Source organism: Elgaria multicarinata, chromosome 11 (assembly GCF_023053635.1).
Source record: "Elgaria multicarinata webbii isolate HBS135686 ecotype San Diego chromosome 11, rElgMul1.1.pri, whole genome shotgun sequence".
Taxonomy (NCBI): domain Eukaryota; kingdom Metazoa; phylum Chordata; class Lepidosauria; order Squamata; family Anguidae; genus Elgaria; species Elgaria multicarinata.
Window position 1 is genome coordinate 16,816,227 of NC_086181.1, and position 17,109 is coordinate 16,833,335.

The following is a 17,109-nucleotide window of genomic DNA, read 5'->3' on the forward strand; positions in this document are numbered from 1 at the left end:
CCCAGCCAGCATGCTGTCTGGGGTTGATGGGACATGTAGTATGGCACATATTCTTATTGGCTCGCCGCTCTGACCATGTTACTCCACTTCTGAAATCTCTTCATTGGCTTCCAATTCACTTCAGAATCCAATATAAACTTCTCCTGTTGACCTACAAAGCTTTTCACTGTCTAGCTCCTTCCTATCTCTCCTCTCTCATCTCACACTATTGCCCCGCTCGTGCTCTTCGCTCCTCTGATGCCATGTTTCTCACCTGCCCAAGGGTCTCTCCTTCCCTTGCTCGGCTTCGTCCATTTTCTTCGGCTGCCCCTTACACCTGGAACGCTCTTCCAGAACATTTGAGAACTACAAGTTCAACCGCAGCTTTTAAAGCTCAGCTAAAAACTTTTCTTTTTCCTAAAGCTTTTAAAACTTGATTTTGCTCTGACTTTTATACTGCCTGTTTGGTGCATTCTCTTCCCCTCCTTATTGTTTTATTATGATTTTATTAGAATGTAAGCCTATGCGGCAGGGTCTTGCTATTTATTGTTTTACTCTGTACAGCACCATGTACATTGATGGTGCTATACAAATAAATAAATAAATAAATTTATTTATAAATAAATAATATGAAGAGGTCACCAGATTTGGAGAAGACTGTTGTGAGGAATGTACGTAAGAAGAGCCATGCTGGATCAGACCAAGGTCCATGCAGTCAGTGGCCAAACAGGATACTGCCTTCTATACCAGAGGTAGAATATAGCTATTATTATTTATTTCATTTCTATGCTGGCCCATATCCGAAGCTTTCTGTGCGGTTTACAATAATTCAACTAGTACCCATTGGTTATCCTTATCCTCCATGAATTGGCCTAACCCCCTTTTAACATGAAATCCATCGATCTTAAAACTGGCAGCCTTATACTTCTCGTTTTCTCAGAACCCCTTTTAAAATCTAAAAAAAAAAGCAAAAGCAAAGCACAAAACGTCCCACTTTCCTGCTTTGTAACCCCCAAAAAACCCGCGTCGTCATCGAGGGAACAGGGAAGAAACATCCCGCCCTCCATCTCCCAAACACAGGGAGGAGTTGGAGGCTGAGGTTTGCTTGGGTGTTTTGTTGCTTTTTTAATTCAAGGCCGAAGCCGACGGGCGTCTCAGACCGACTGGCAGGCACGAAAACCGAAAGTAACGTTTGCAATCACATGACTCTGGGAGGCTGGCGAAGCCCTTTGCTTCGGGGGTGGCGCTCACTGAGACGGAGGCGTCGGAGAGGGCAAGGTGGGTACTTTGTTCGTGGGGCGGCGGCGGCGGGTCTGGGGGCCGTCTTCTTCCCATTTACCGGAGAGGCTAAATCCACGCCGCCCCTCCCGGCTGACCCTCTTTCCCCACTCTCGATCTCAGACGGAGGAGTCCTAATGTTGGCCTAGCAAGCCGCAGTCTTTTCCGCAGGAGTTCCGAAAATACCGAGCGCGATCTTATGCGGTTTTACTCGGAAACCGGCCCCACTGATATCAGTGGGACTTACTCTCTCTGGAGCTGCAGGCCTGCATTGCACTTACCTGAGAACTATCCCACTGAGCTAAAGGGGGCTTACTTCTGAGTAGTCATGGATAGGATTGCACGGAATGGCAAGCGGACAGCCCGATCCTATGTTTGGCTAGCCCGCCAGGGGTGGGGTGGGGGAGTCCCCACTGATTTCAATGAGATTTGTTCCTGCAGCTGGTATCTAATTGTTATTGTAACTTAAGTCCCATTCATTTCAGTGGGACTACTCTAAGTAGGATTCACATTGGCTACCACCCTGCGAGTGTGTCTAGGATCAACAGCGGCTAGGATAAGAATCATTTTAGTTTTGCAGTGATGCCAAATTGTACCTGGCAAGGTTGCATTACAGTCAAGCCCTGTTCTGTTGGTTTTTCTCAAGAATAAATGACGTCAACCTGAAAGTGGAAAAGGAAAAAGAAATTTCCTTTAGGGGCAAATCGCGTTTGCTTACCATCGCGTTTGTCCTTCATTACTTCCTTCTTAAGTAAACAACGTGCAGGTGGCCCGCTTTTTGATCCCAATACTTCTGCACACAACAGGAGATAGTGGCAACTTCCATCTTTAAAAAGAAGTTGGACTTGCTGGGGTAATTTTTGTCATGCGAAGAAGGCTAGAAGGGGCGGGAGTCGTGCGGGAGGCCGATGATGTCGTGAGAGCGACCTGCGAAAATCTGCTTGTCTGATGGAGCTCTATAGTCGGTCTTACTGGAGTGTTTTGGGGGTTTTTTTGTCCCGCGAAGAAGGCTAGAAGCAGCGGGAAGCAGATGCCGTTGTGACAGAGACCTGCGAAAATCTGTCAGTGTCCAGCATTGAGTGTGCAATAAAACGCTTGTCTGATGGAGCTCTGAATCTAACTGATGGAAGCTCATTGTTGCAGGAAGTTCACTTTTTAAAGTTAGCACCCAAACAACCTGTAAAATTTTGAAAAAAGGGGTAAAAGACACTTAGGGCACAATCTATGCATGTTTAGAAAGAAAAAAGTCATAGCTGGCTGCGGAACACTGGGAGCTGCAGGACATCTTTCTGTCTAAACATGCATAGGATTGCCCCTTTTGGGCTGCAATCCTATACACCTGGAAGTAAGCCCCATTGAATTTGGTAGGATTTACTTCTAAGTGGACATGCATAGAATTGTATAGACATTCATAGGATTGTCATTCCTTTTTTCCTATTTTATTCCCCCCCCCTTTTTTTTTTGGACTAACTCACTACAGAGAATCAATAAACACTGACCTACGAATTTCATTTTGGCACCCAGGGCACACATCCACCTTGCATATCCCTAAGGCCCACCCTGTTGCCTTGGGTTGCAGACTTGGTTCTCGTAAAGTTACCACTTTGGATTTTGGAAAGCTGGCCTTCGAAACTTGCCCCAGCCAGCTCTTTTGGTTCACGGAAGGCTTTCCAGGGCAAGTTTCTATTTCCTAGCCAGGCCTCAGTGAGCCCACCTATAAATTGGGAAGTATAAGGCAGTGCTGTTACGGGGACAAGTAGAAAGATGGGGCTTAGAGATGGTGTGGAAAACCGGTTGGCTAGTAGGGCAACAGCAGGGCAGGGGTGTTGCCCTCATGACCTGCTTGTGGGCTTCCCAGAATCCTCTAGTGTTGGTCATTTTAGGAAAGAAGATGCTGGATTCAACACTAGGGGGGCCTTCCCTGACAAGGCTCGCCTGGCACCATCATTGTTATCTTTTCGGTGCCTGGTCCAGACTTTTCCCTTCTCCCAGGCAGTTAACAGCATCTGCTGAGATTTATTTATTTATTTATTTATTTTAATAGTTGTTTTAAATGGATATTGTTGGTTTTATGCTTTTGGTGGTTTTAAATTTTTGTATATTTGTTTTTAATGTTCATTGTTTTAAACTTTTGTAAACCGCCCGGAGAGCTTCGGCTGTGGGGTGTTATATAAATGAAATAAATAAATACCCCAACCTGGTGCTTTCCAGATGTGCTGGACTACAATTCCCATAGGCCATGCTGGCTGAGGAGGATGGACTTGTAGTCCATCACAACTGAAAGGGACCAAGTTGGGGAAGGCTGCACTAGGGAGACTGTTGATACGATTCATTGGCCGTGCTGGCTGGGGATTATGGGAGTTGTAGTCCACATCTGGAAGGCAACTGGGTGAGGAATGTTGCACCAGGGAGACCTTTATTTATTTATTCCGTTTCTGTATTATTATTATTATTATTATTATTATTATTTATTTATATATATAGCACCATCAATGTACATGGTGCCGTACAGATTACACAGTAAATAGCAAGACCCTGCCGCATAGGCTTACAAGTTGTAGTAAACAATAAGGAGGGAAAAAGAATGCAAACAGGCACAGGGAAGTGTAAACAGGCACTGGGTAGGGTGAGGCTAACAGTATAGAGTCAGAACAAACTCAATATTTAAAAGCTATAGGGAAAAGAAAAGTGTTTAGCTGAGTTTTAAAAGCTGTGATTGAGTTGGTAGTTCTCAAGTGTTCTGGAAGAGCGTTCCAGGCGTAAGGGGCAGCAGAAGAAAAAGGACGAAGCCGAGTAAGGGAAGTGGAGGTCCTTGGGCAGGCGAGAAGCATGGCATCAGAGGAGCGGAGAGCACGAGCGGGGCAACAGTGTGAGATGAGAGAGGAGAGATAGGCAGGAGCTAGACCGTGAAAAGCTTTGAAGGTCAGCAGGAGAAGTTTATATTGGATTCTGGAGTGAATTGGAAGCCAATGAAGAGATTTCAGAAGTGGAGTGACATGGTCAGAGCGGCGGGCCAAGAAGATGATCTTAGCGGCAGAGTGGTGGACAGAGACCAGCGGACTGATGTGAGACGAGGGAAGGCCAGAGAGAAGAAGGTTGCAGTAGTCCAACCGAGAGATAACCAGTGCGTGAACGAGAGTCTTGGCAGAAGAGACAGACAAAAATGGTCGAATCCTGGCAATATTATACAGGAAGAAACGACAGGATTTAGCTACTGCCTCGATATGAGGAATAAAGGAGAGCGAGGAATCAAATATAAAGCCAAGACTACGAGCTTCCTTGACCGGAGTAAGCGTGACATCGTTGACAGTAAGAGAGAATGAGAGGTGAGGAGAAGGTTTAGGAGGAAAAACAAGCAGTTCAGTTTTTGCCATATTAAGTTTCAAACGACGATGAAGCAGCCAGGCTGAGATATCTGAAAGACATGCCGAGATACGATCGTGGACATCAGGAGAAAGTTCCGGAGATGAGAGATATAATTGTGTATCATCGGCATACAGGTGATATTGGAGGCCATGAGATTGAATAAGCTTACCCAAGGGCAGCATGTATAAAGAAAACAGCAACGGGCCAAGCACCGAGCCTTGCGGAACCCCTACTGAAAGAGGAAAAGAGGAGGACGAGCTGCCGTTAGCCGACACGCTGAAAGAGCGACCCTCTAGATAGGAGGCGAACCAGTTATAGACAGAGCCACAGAGTCCAAGGTCATGGAGGGAATCTAAGAGAAAATCATGATCAACCGTGTCAAAGGCCGCAGTTAGATCAAGGAGAATAAGAACGGAATAATGGCCCTTAGACTTGGCAGTGAGAAGATCATTGGTGATCTTGGTAAGGGCTGTTTCAGTGGAATGCAAAGGACGGAATCCAGATTGAAAGGGATCCAGAGCAGAGTTACTAGAGAGAAAGTCAAGACAACGAGAGTAGACCACACGTTCCAGAATCTTTGAGACAAGGGGCAACAGAGAGACAGGTCGGTAGTTAGACAGAGATAGTCGATCAAGAGTGGGTTTTTTGAGAGTGGGAGAGACTGTAGCATGTTTAAAAGCAGAAGGAAATGAACCAGAGGACAGAGAAGAATTAATGATGTGAAGCAAGGACGGGAGGATAGCGGGGATAAGATTAATACAGACGTGACAGGGAATCGGATCACGGGAACAAGTGGAAGGCTTCGACGAGCGCAGTATTTTAGACAGTTCATCAGCTGAGACCGAAGGGAACGCCGAGAGAGTTTCAGGAGGAACTGACAGGTGAGGAACAGGAGCTGGAAGCGGAGCAGAGCTGGCCAGATCGGAGCGAATAGTTTGGATTTTAGCATTGAAGAAAGAGGCAAAGTCATTGGCAGACAGAGAGGCAGGGAGAGAGGGTGGATTAGGCTTCAGAAGAGAATTGAAGGACGCAAAGAGCCGCTGAGGGTGCCTAGCATTTGACTGAATCAACGTTGAGTAGTGCTGCTGTTTGGCCAGTGAAATGGCAGAAGAGAAAGAGGAGAGTACAAATTTGTAATGGACAAAGTCCGCCCAGTCCTTGGTCTTGCGCCACAGGCGTTCGGCTGCCCGGGAACAAGAGCGAAGGTAGCGGAGGAAAGAGGTGAGCCACGGTTGGGGTTGAGAGGGGCGAACTATCCGAGTTATAGATGGAGCAAGATTATCAAGAGTTGAAGATAAGGAGGAGTTAAAGGAGGAGACGGCTGAGTCCAAGGAGACGGCTGTGAAGACAGAAGGAAGAGAGGAGGCTAGAGACTGAGAGAAAGCCTCATAGTTGATAGAATGCAGGTCACGACAAGGGCGTGAAGCGGGACATGAGTTCTGTACTTCCCAATAGCGCATTGGCATGATCCAGCTGGAATCTTCTTTGTTTTAAAGACTGCAAAGTACTTTGTATACCTAAAAAACCCTCTAGAAAGGGTCAGGGATCTCTGCAGTGTGGCGTCAGCTGCTGCAATCTCTCTCTCTCTCCTATGCACACACACCCAGAGTGGTGCTTTTCCACCTCCCTGTGCTGTGATTCACAGTTTCACCACTCCCATCTCTCTCCCCAGCAGGTTCAAGTGTGACGTCCACACCCACTTTCTTCCATGGGTGCTCAGAGGCCTCTCATTGTACCCTGGCTAGTGGAACAGTTGAACGCTGAGCGATACCCAGGGGTGTCGTGGCTGAACCAAGAACGGACCCGGTTCCGAGTGCCATGGAAGCATGGGTCTCGGCAGAGCGTCAGCTCTGAGGATTTCCAGCTCTTCGAGGTAAACATGTAGTATTTCCTTGGTGTGTGTATGGGTGTTGCATCCCACTCCCCATGTGGTTGCCACACTAACATGTCACTGCTGGTCTTCCCTAATCCTGTGCCCTCCAGTGTGTTAGATGACTACCACTCCCATCAGCCCCAGCTAGTATGGGGCCAGTGGGAGTTATATTCAGATGCATCAGGAGTTCACCGGGTCAGAGAAAGCTGGCCTAGGTAGATGCAGGAAACCTTCTAATGTCAACTTCCCCAAAGTGCTGCCCTCCAGATGCTTAGACCACAACTCCCATCAGCCCCAGCCAGCATAAAATGTGGTTGGATATGATGAAGGTTGCAGTCCAAAAAAATCTTTGGGGAAGGCTGTTCTAAGGTAACAGTAACAGGTAGATATTTTCTTAGCATCAGAAACTGTAAAATTCTGTAACAGCTTCCTTGAAATAGCTGTCGGATCAAAAAAACTTGAGAAAGATGATAATGTAGTTGATTAGATAAATGAATGAAGCTGAGGCTCACTGGAATCAAGAAAGGTGTCCCCCCCCCCCCAGCAATGTTCATGGGTTCTCTAACCCAGCCCCATCAGGGACAGCCACAGGTGTGGGTGACTTCAGTATTTTCTCTCTGAAATGGTTTATGGATTCGGTTTTAGGTTTGCTTTGACTCCTGGGATACAAGATGGGGGCTGGCTTTTGTGGGGGAGGAATGGGACAAGAAATAGATGCCAAAGAACTTGGAATACTGGGAAGAGAAGAGAGCACAGCCCTATTTGGGCTAGGCTGGTGGGCATGATGGGAGTTGTAATACAACACATCCAGAGGGCACCCTGTCAGGAAAGCCTGGGTTAGAATCCAATTAAAGTCCTACTGTATTTATTTTTTTATGAAATTTATATACCGCCCCGTAACCGAAGCTCTCTGGGCGGTTTACAAAAGTTTACTTAAAGTAGACCTATTGAAATGAAGGGACCTTGTTAGGCATGACTAAGGTAAGTCAATTCACTTCAATGGTTCTAACTCTACATTCATTTCAATGAGTCTACTATAAGAAGGACGTTAGATGGATTCCACCTCAGTCTTCATTCTTCTTAAAGTGCTTTGCCCAGAAATGCACACAGAGTAGCAGATGTAGCAACACAGAATTTGTTTGGAGAATCTTGTCAGTGCGCTTTGAGGTTGTCACAGGTTCTAGTCCCCACGTGGCCATGAAGCTCCTTGGATGGCTTTGAGCCAGAGGAGGAGGAGGACTGTGTACGTTGCCTTGGGCTCCATGGAGGAAAGGAACAAATAAGTGGAACAAGCAATAAACAGTAACTGGGGACTCATGGGGACACAACAAAATGAACATCTCCCCAAACTATACTGCTGAAATCAAGGAAGTTTAGGGTAAAAAAGCAGGAGTGGATTTTTTGTGTGTAGGACTGTGAAGTTTATTCAGAAGTGGTAGTCAAGACAAATTCCTGGGCTGATCATTCTTTCATTCTAAGTGTATATCTTTTACAACAGGCTCTGGTTGGTGGATCCTGGGTGGGCTCTAGTAAAAAACAAAGTACATCCCACATGCCTGACACCTGCCCTCACCAAGACTGGGTGGCTTTTAAGTCCTTGTGCAGTTAAGCTGATACAGAGAGAGGGAAGTTCCTGGCTTTGAGCCTGTCAAATAGGCAGGATCGATGGGAGAAATGAAGTAGGGAGGGAAGCAGGCTTAAAATGGATGGGCTTAAAAATCGGCCTTGGGGCGCGGTGGGAGGCATCTGCCATGGAGGAGGCAGCTTCCTACCTACCTAACCCCTCTCCTGCCAGGATTGGGCCATTGCCAGAGGCCGCTACCGCCCCGGGGTGGACATACGGACCCCTTCGGACTGGAAGAGAAACTTCCGCTCTGCCCTGAACCGAAAGGACGGGATCAACGTGATGCAGGATAACAGTACAGACTCGGAAGATCCCCACAAAGTGTTTGAAATCCTGCCGAACGCTGCACGTAAGGGCGTCATGGTCAGAAAGACCAGAGACCGTGGGGGTGGGCAGGGTGTTCTGGCGGAGGGCAAAAAACGCAGGGTGAAGGAGGAGGAGCCGTGGGTCAGTCTGAAAGCCTTATCCTCCTCCCCCCCCCAATCTTCTCTTGTAGATCTCAATGGCGCTGCTCAGGGGGCAGCAAACGCAGCGGGCGGTGATGTGCCCCCTATCCCAGCTGCCAACTGGGGGGCGTATGCAGACAGTCAGTCTTCTAGCCAGGTCAGTGGTTCTCCTTCTTGCCCACTCCGCTCCCCTTGACCACGGAATGGGGAAGTGGAAAAGGAAAGAAGACCTAGAGTGGCCAGAGGATTGCGGGCGGGGGGGCGGGGAGAGTTGTTGTTACTGGTCAGGATGGGGACTAAGGAGGAGAAAGCATTGAGTCTTCTCCATCCTGTTCTTCAGGACGAAACACTGGAGAGCGTGCTGAGTTCCCTGGATCTCTCCAGCACCACAGAAGGTGAGTGACGGGGAGAAGAAAGGAATCTGGTAAGGAGTTTGGGAGGATGTTGGAGAAATGATTTGCTTGTTTGTTTATATCCCGCCTCCCCCATTATCTTCTTTCTCCTCCTCTCTGTTTTATCCTCACAACAACCCTGTGAGGTAGGTTAGGCTGAGAGTCAGTGACTGGCCCAAAGTCACCCAGCGAGCTCCCTGGCTGGGTGGGGACTCGAACCTGGGTCTCCCAGCCCGAGTTGACCCATTTCCTTTTCCATTTTGGGAAAAAACACGTATTCTAAAGCGTGTATGTGTGCTGCTTTGGATGTCCTTCCCCCCCCCCCACACACACACAGATGTCCTGTTGCCAATGTGCAAAGGCCCCCTTTTAGCAAATGTGTATCTTGTAGTACGTGCACAAGTTTGTACATGTATGTAAGAGGAGCACATTTGGTAACAGCTTTCTAAAATTTCCATTTTGGCCAAAGAGGGAAAGGAGGGGATGGATCCAGATTTTGGCATGTGCAACCAGACTGGTGGAAGTGGAATTCCTTCCCACATGACAAGCAGCCTGTCTTGGCCCCTGAATTTGCCACACAGTGGGTCAGGGGAAACTGCTGAATAGGATGTGTGTAAAGGGGATCCTCAAAAATCAGGCAGAGGCATCTTCTGGGAGGGAATCCCTTCTGTTCATGGCAGGCAGGTCCTGGATCCAACCTGAAATTTCTTGCCACCCTCGTTTCACACTCAGAATCAAGTTTGCAAATTGACTTAAATTGCAAGACTTCTTTTATTGTATTTTTTTTTAAAAAAAAAAGCTCACTTTCCATACTTTTTTGTTGCTTATAAAGTTCCTTGGAGGCATACAGGTAGAGAACATAGTTGCAGGCCAGTGATCATACACACGGCAGAGGTTCTGCTTTCTCCCCAAAACCCTAGAACTGTTTTGCAGTTGCTGCTTGCAACCCTTTTGAGATGGGATAGGATAGACCTCTAAACTGAAAGCAGTCCCAGAGAGCTTCGGCTATTGGGTGGTATAGAAATGCAATAAATAAATAAATGGGTATTAGAGATTGCGAATGAGAAAATGCAAGAAACAGCTCTGGGCGAGAGAAGAGAGGGTGGCGTAAAGCGTGGAAATTCTGCTTTCAGCTCCATAAAATCTGCTGTCTTTCTAGGCATCTGGAAAGAGAAAGCCCTCCCTACTACCTAGCCCCGTTATAGCCCACTTTGGTAACCTCACAGCATTTGCCCAAATACACCAAGCTACTGTGAACCGGCCAGAGAGCTTCGGCTATTGGGCGGTATAAAAATGTAATAAATAAATAAATAAATAAATAAATAAATAAATTCCTCATTTTGGGCTACGCTTCCATCATCCTCAGCTGGCACGGCCTTTGGCTATGCTGGCTGTGGATGGAGGTTCTCTTTCAAAACATCTAGAGCAGCCTTCCTCAATCTGGGGCGCTCCAGATGTGTTGGACTACAACTCCCAGAATGCCCCAGCCAGCTCTGCTGGCTGGGGCATTCTGGGAGGTGCAGTCCAACACATCTGGAGCGCTCCAGGTTGAGGAAGGCTGATCTAGAGGGATACAGGTTGAGGAACATGTAGGAGTCGTTCTTCCAGGGATTCTGAAATGTTGGCTGTATGTGTTGGGTACGAGGTTTTCTTCATGTCTCTTTCTCTCCTGCATGGGTCAATCTTTGGTGCTCAAAGCAGAAAATCCCGTTTGGTGCGGAGGCCTATCCCCATCCGACTTCCAACCAGCTCTTGCCACGGTCTCGGTGACACAGTTGGATCAAATCTTGGGAACCCATGAGTTTGGTGAGCTTCTTAGAGGGGATATTTGAGTCCCCTCTAAGCACAGATTTCGACTATTAACCCTGATGCATTTCCCCATCATGTGGATGATGGGAGTTGCTGTCCGCTACATCTGGAGGTCACCCGGTTGGAGAAGGGTGATCAGGGTGGGGCCACGCAGGGCAGGGAGCTCTCTAGTTGATTTGCAATAGACCGGCAACGGCTTTGGCTGCTAAAATGAAGGCAGCTTAGGGGGAAACCAGGAGTGGATTTGATTTTATTGTATGAAAGGATTGTAAGCTTAATTTGTGTTCTGGAAAGGAATTCCTGGACTGAATGTCTCCCCATTACAGCTGGATCCAATTAGTTGCTCTTGGATGTTTTAGTGAAAGAACAAAGTAGATCCTGCAAACTTGCAGCCTGGACAGGGGTAAAGTTTGGCAAAGGGGTTCCTATGCCTCTAGTCCCTGGGTAGACCACCTGGCGCCCTCCAAGTCTTTGGACTACAACTCCTATCAAACTTGCCAATGGTCAGCAATTTTGAGATTTGTAGTCCAACACGTCTGCCAGGTGCCAGGTTGAGGACAGTTGCTCTAGAATCACCCTTCTTTCTAGAGATCTGGAAAGAGGAGTCCTGCGTGCCTACCCCATTCTCTCCAAAAGACCCAGAGGCCTGTGGCCCTTCCCTTCCCTGGTAATGCAGGACGTGGCCATTTCCCCCCAGATTCCCAAACTTGGGCCTCAGGCTTCTACCCCAGACCCACCTCCGTATGGGTTGTGCACGTTGAGTGTCGACATTTTGCTTCTGCTTTTTTTCTTTTCTGCCATGTTCCGTATTCAGTGCCAGGAGAGGAAAATGCTGTCTGCCTTCCCCCATCCAGTTTGGAGCCAGTTCCACCCACAGACATGATGCTGCCATTGCAACAGCTCTTAGGGGCCAATGAATTTGGTAAGCTTCCTGGATCTAGAAGAAGTTGGGGCTGCCATGGAAGGCAGGGAGGGTTCCCTACCCCTCAGGTAATAGAATCTTGTATATAAAGGAGCCAAAAGCCTGGAATCCCAACCAGGCTGTCCTGGGGTCCTCAGAAGCCCATGCTCCCTTTCCTCCCCACCCCCCACAAGCATGGACCATTTGCTGGTCTCCCGGCTTTTGTGCCATTCCCCCCTTCCCCATTCTTGAAGGTTGAAAGGCCTTTCCTAAGGCCTGCCTTTTTTCCATCGTGGAATGAATTCAAGGTGGCGTCCATCCATCCAGGTACTGACCAGTTCATGACTTGCTTCACTTCAGCAAGGGGGCTGTCTTCACAGGGTTTTTTTTCCTGCGGCTCGGCTGTGTCGTGAGCTCCTTTGTGGCACATGACGTCGTGGCTGGCGTGTTCGCAACCAGCCGCTTTCACCTGGAAAAGCTGCAGTATCAGAGAGTCCTTTAACGCCGTTCTTTTTAGTTAAAGCGGTTCTTAGGCGCTTGATCTGCAGTGTGCCCTTGTGCCGCCGCATTAAATCCTAGGCGTGCCTGTGAGCTGGCCCTTCCCCTGTTTACTCCTTTAGCGTTCCTGTCGACAGACATCTGTGTGCTTCCTGCATTAATTAAATCCAGAACTTTGTTAATTCACTTCTCTAAAGTGTTGTTAGCTCCGGAGCTGCACAGCTCCAGAGTTGAAAGGGGACTGTTTTAATTCGCTTCTGTGATGTGGGATTAGCTCTGGAGCTGCGCAGTTCCAGAGTTGGGAATTGCGTTAATTGGGTTCTCTGACGTAGCGTAAGGGCTGGTGCAATACTTTTTGGAGTGAGGCCTATTTGTGCTGGTGGGGTGCTCTCATGGGGAGCCAGTATTGTGGGTTACTCCCCATTGGTGTTCATTAAACTGTAGTGGGAGGGGGAACCTGGAGAGGGGTGGGTAACAAGCCTCTCTCCGGATGATGATGGTTCTGTTCCACATCCCACCCAGAAATATGTCTTTGCCGACACTGAAAAGCCAGGTTTTAGGGACAGCTGTCTCCACCATGATGGAGCATGATGGAGCCAATTTCAGCATACTGCGGAGAATAACAGTGCGCGCTCCTCTGGTGCTCGTGAAGATGAGGACTTAGTTACTGGCAGTGAGAGCCTTAAGCTAAAATATCCTGGTACTTTTAGCCCCAATCCACCCTTTTGCGTTCAGCCCTGCGCACCACCGGAATGCACCCCCCCCCCAAAGAGCTTTTCCGAAATTGAATTTGGCCCTCAGGCCAAAAGACGTTCCCCATCCCTAATGTAAAGCAGTGATGGGCAGAACTTGGACCTCTGTAATTTCTGCCCATCATGGCAGCTGTCAAGGGGGCAGCAACCCTAGGAAGCTGCCTTCTACAGAGCCAGACCAGCGGGCCCATCTAGCTCAGTACTGTCCACCACCAATAGGGGGGGATGGAACCTCCTGATGTGGTTGGACTACAACTCTCATCATCCCCAAGCATTGGCTATGCTGGCTGGGACTGATGGGAGCTGGAGTCTCGACACCATCGGGAGGACTGCAGGACGTGGAGATAGGAGAGCTCTGCACCTAGGACCCACCCCTCCCCCCCAAAACCCTCTCCCCTCTTCTCTCCAGACACAGATTTTGAGGTAAAGGTCTATTACCGGGGTCGTATGGTCCTCTCCAACATCTTCAGCAACGTCCGGGGCCTATGCTTTGTGCCTCCCGGCTCCCCTGGCCACTGTCCCGATCTGGCGGACGTGGTACTGCCCGACCTGGATATCTTGAATGACCAGGTGCAAGTGTCTTACACACGGCGCCTTCTGCAAGGGGTGGTCCCCGGGGTGATCCTCCGTATTGAGGGAACGGCGCTGTGCGGCACTCGCCGAGGCCCTTGCCACGTCTACTGGAGCCAGTCCGAGTTGCCTGAAGACAGGACGTTGTCCGGAGAGCTACCGAAGGAACACTTGGGCCCCATCTCCTACCTGCAGCAGTTTGTGCAAGGTAGGCCAACGTGGCTCTTGCCCATGAACTCCACTTATGTCACCCCTGCCCCAGTTGCCTGAGAGCCAGAGTGGGGAAGCAGAATCAGCCAGGAAGGGCGGTATTGAATCCGCCTCTCCAAATGCACTTTTGCCGCACATGCTCGTTCCCCTTCTGCCCTCACTAGACAGGCAGGGGGCTCACCTGCCCATTTAAACACAAGTCCTGAGTGCAGGTGTTTTTTGCATGGCTTTTAGAAGTGAAAGTTGGATGGGAACCTCTACTTCTGAGGTCACGTTCCACAGAGATTGGGGGAGCTCTTTTGGAGTAATGGCTGCATAAATCTTGGATCAGCCCTCCCCAGGCTGGTGCCCTTGAGATATTGTGGCCATTACCTTCCATCAGCCCTGTAGAGTCAGGAATCCTGGGAGCTTTAATCCAAAACAGCCGGAGGACTCAAGGTTGCCTTCCCCATCTTCACTTATAGTAGGTATGATCAATCTAGAGCTTTTGCAAAATCTTGCGATTTGAGCATAGGGTTCTTCCATTAAGCTCATACTAAGTTTGTGGGGATCTCAGCGGGTGCATAACTTGAGCAAGTAAAACCTAGTCGCTGTTGCAATGGCCGGACCGCTCACGGTAAAGGGTCCAAGGCCACATAAAAAGCCATTGGGATCCAGCCATCACAGGGGAACGAGGTCTTTTATCTTCCTCAGGTGAGGCCGGGGAACATTATTTATTTATTTAAGCTTTTTTATGCCGCCATTCAGCCAAAAAAGGCTCTCACGGTGGCTTACACAAGTATTTCTTGACATGAAGGAAACGGCTCTCTTCCTCTCTCCTCTCAGAACTGATCGGATTCATTCAGGGACAGAACGGCTCCCCTAATTACACCCTGTGGTTTTGCTTTGGGGAGGAGTGGCCTGACCCACATCGCACCTGGAAGAAAAAACTGATCATGGTAGAAGTAAGTGCTGGTTCCTGTCCATGCTGCTCAACCCCTTAAACAGGCACACTGCACCTGCCTTCCAATCTACTTCTCCTGTTTCCTGACTTCTTAAACCAGGGGCAACTTGTATCCCTCCAGATGTTTTGGCCTACAACTCCCATCAGCCCTAGCCGGCATAGCCAATGGTGAAGAGTGCTGGGAGTTGTAGGCCAAAACATCTGGAGAGCCACAAGTTGCCCAATCCGGTCCTAAGCAGACACCGAATTGTTTTCTTTCCCATTCTCTGCTATTGGCCTTGCTGGATGGGAGTTATGGGATCCAGCACATCTGGAGGACATTCGTTTGGGGGAGGCTGCTCTAGAACAAGGATAGGGAACCTGCAGTTCTTCAGGTGTTGCTGGACTACAAGTCCCATCAGCCTCGAGCTTCGACCTCCAGTCTCATCGCAGGCAGTGCAACCCAATCCAAAGCTGAACCTGGACAAAACTGAATCCATCTTAACTTTCTGGTGGGCCTTCTCGGGGGCTGCTCCAAGCCTCTGGAACTCCTCTCCCAGGGAGGCTAGACTGGCTCCCTCCGTGCTACACTTCCGGAGGCAGGCAGAAACTTACTTCTTCTGTCAGACGTTTGGAAGTAGTCTGGTCCTTTGTTAATGTGCTGGGGTTTTATTTATTCATCATTTGCTTCGTGATCTTTTAAAGGTTTTAAGACGATTTAATTACGTTTTTAACTTTTGTCGATTTCTATTTATATGTTTTAATTGTATACGTTTAATTTTGTAAACCCGCCTTGGGTCCCAATATTGGGGGGTACATAATAATTAATTAATAATACCACCCGCTTGGGAAAATCTCCTTAAAATAAAATGAGGAACAAAGGCTTGTGGCAAAAAAAATTGCTTTTGTGGACTAGCGATGGCTTGATCGGATGCATGAAGTGTTATCCTTAACCGGCAACTTATCTATATATATATACACAGACACACCAGGGCTGTAGAAGCTCTTTCAGCCCAAGGGCCAAACACCGTTTTGGAAAAGGTCTCAGGGCAGGGGTGGGGGAGAAATCCCAACAGTGGGCGGGGCTAAAGGCAAAAAGGACGTGGCCCAAGACACCAAAACTGCCGGCATCTTTTGCCTTAAAGCTCTTACTGCCAAGACTTAAAGCCTTCAGAAGGGCCTTTCAGCATCTTAGAAGGCAGGGGAGGAGGAGGAGGAGGACTGTGCAAAAGCAGTCCTAGGGAAAGGGATGGGGCCAAAGGAAGGGCCCATCTGGGAAACATCTGGAGGGTACCAGGCTGCCTGTCGCAGCCCCACACTGTAAAACAAGGCCGCGGTGTGCCAGGGAGGACTGAAATGGAAAGAACCGCTGTGTTTTCCTCGCCTCCAGGTCGTCCTCAAGACTTTAGAGACTCTCTGTGAATTGAGCAAGGCCTCAGGGGCGTCCTCGTTAAACGGAGGTGAGCCAGACCTAAGGATTTCGGACCCACACCAACAATCCCGCTTTTTGGAGCAACTGCGAGAATGGGGAGAGAGAATGGAGGTGCAGTACAGCAACTAGCCACGAAACACATCTGCTCCCCACTCCCACTTCATTGATGGGCGGACTCGGCCCTCTTTTGAATTTTGAATTCTGTGCTGCGGCAGAAACGGCGTTTCCCCTTCTGCCTTGCCCAAGACGGGGTGAAGACAGACAGCTGAGGAGCAGCCCCCTCCTGCGGCGCCGGTCGCTGTTCCCATGTAGGCACCTTCCGGTGGGGAAGCGGATTGACTCAGTCGGGTTGAATGAGCATCTAGGATATGCGGAGGACGTTCAGTGTTCAAAACAAAACAAGAAATGGCTTCAGAGCTTTTCTGTTTCTGTCCTTGTTGATCTTGCTACCTGCAGTCACATTGTAAACGGCACAACCCAATCCGAAGCAGAAGCAGGACAAAACTGAATTCATTTGACCTTTCCTGGTAAAGCCCACTCTGGGTAGTCAACTCACGCCTATTAGGAATAACACTTTTCCCTACTTTTGCAGTCTTGGTGTGTTATTTGTCTCTTGAGCTCTTTATATCCATAGCAATCCTTACTTGCTGGGTTTAAAAAACCGCCGCCGCCACCAATATTGTTTAAATGTGCTCCGTTTTTCTTTTACTGGCACGAAGACTCTAGTTCAGGGTTCTGCCTCATTCTTTTTATTCGTCTCCCACCTCTGGATCTTTCTCCTTATTTCATTACTTGGTTCTGCTGCTCATCTTGTTACTGATATGCGTCTTTTAAGGCCCTTCAGCTAGATTTTGCGCTTTTCTCAGTGTCTTTTTACCCAGCTTCATTCATCAAACTCCATTCCATCGAAGTGTCTTATGCCTTTTCCTTTGCCATTTCTGCTGCATAGTCTACGGCCTGGTTCACACCTAATGACAACCCAGAGTATAGGTTGAGTACGAGTTGTTGAATTGTGGGTTGTCTTATGCAATATGGTTTCACTATAGGTTGTTTTACA

At 48.5% G+C, this 17,109-nt stretch overlaps 1 protein-coding gene across 5 annotated transcripts; it reads left to right on the forward strand.

The window, feature by feature from the left end:
- Positions 1 to 1,197: 1,197 nt before the first annotated feature.
- On the forward strand, positions 1,198 to 16,643 carry IRF3 (interferon regulatory factor 3). 5 transcript variants are annotated; one of them, XM_063138694.1, is made up of 10 exons: positions 1,198 to 1,257; positions 6,299 to 6,496; positions 8,292 to 8,469; positions 8,617 to 8,723; positions 8,907 to 8,961; positions 10,657 to 10,764; positions 11,582 to 11,689; positions 13,328 to 13,696; positions 14,524 to 14,642; positions 16,011 to 16,643. In XM_063138694.1, exons 2-10 carry the CDS (start codon positions 6,332 to 6,334, stop codon positions 16,179 to 16,181), a joined length of 1,380 nt encoding a protein of 459 aa, XP_062994764.1. In that variant the 5' UTR covers positions 1,198 to 1,257; positions 6,299 to 6,331; the 3' UTR covers positions 16,182 to 16,643. The 5 variants fall into 5 exon arrangements, with proteins under 5 accessions (XP_062994764.1, XP_062994763.1, XP_062994762.1 ...); XM_063138693.1 differs by having other exon boundaries at positions 1,218 to 1,257; positions 6,296 to 6,496; XM_063138692.1 differs by lacking the exon at positions 1,198 to 1,257 and adding an exon at positions 5,670 to 5,844 and having other exon boundaries at positions 6,296 to 6,496.
- Positions 16,644 to 17,109: the final 466 nt, after the last annotated feature.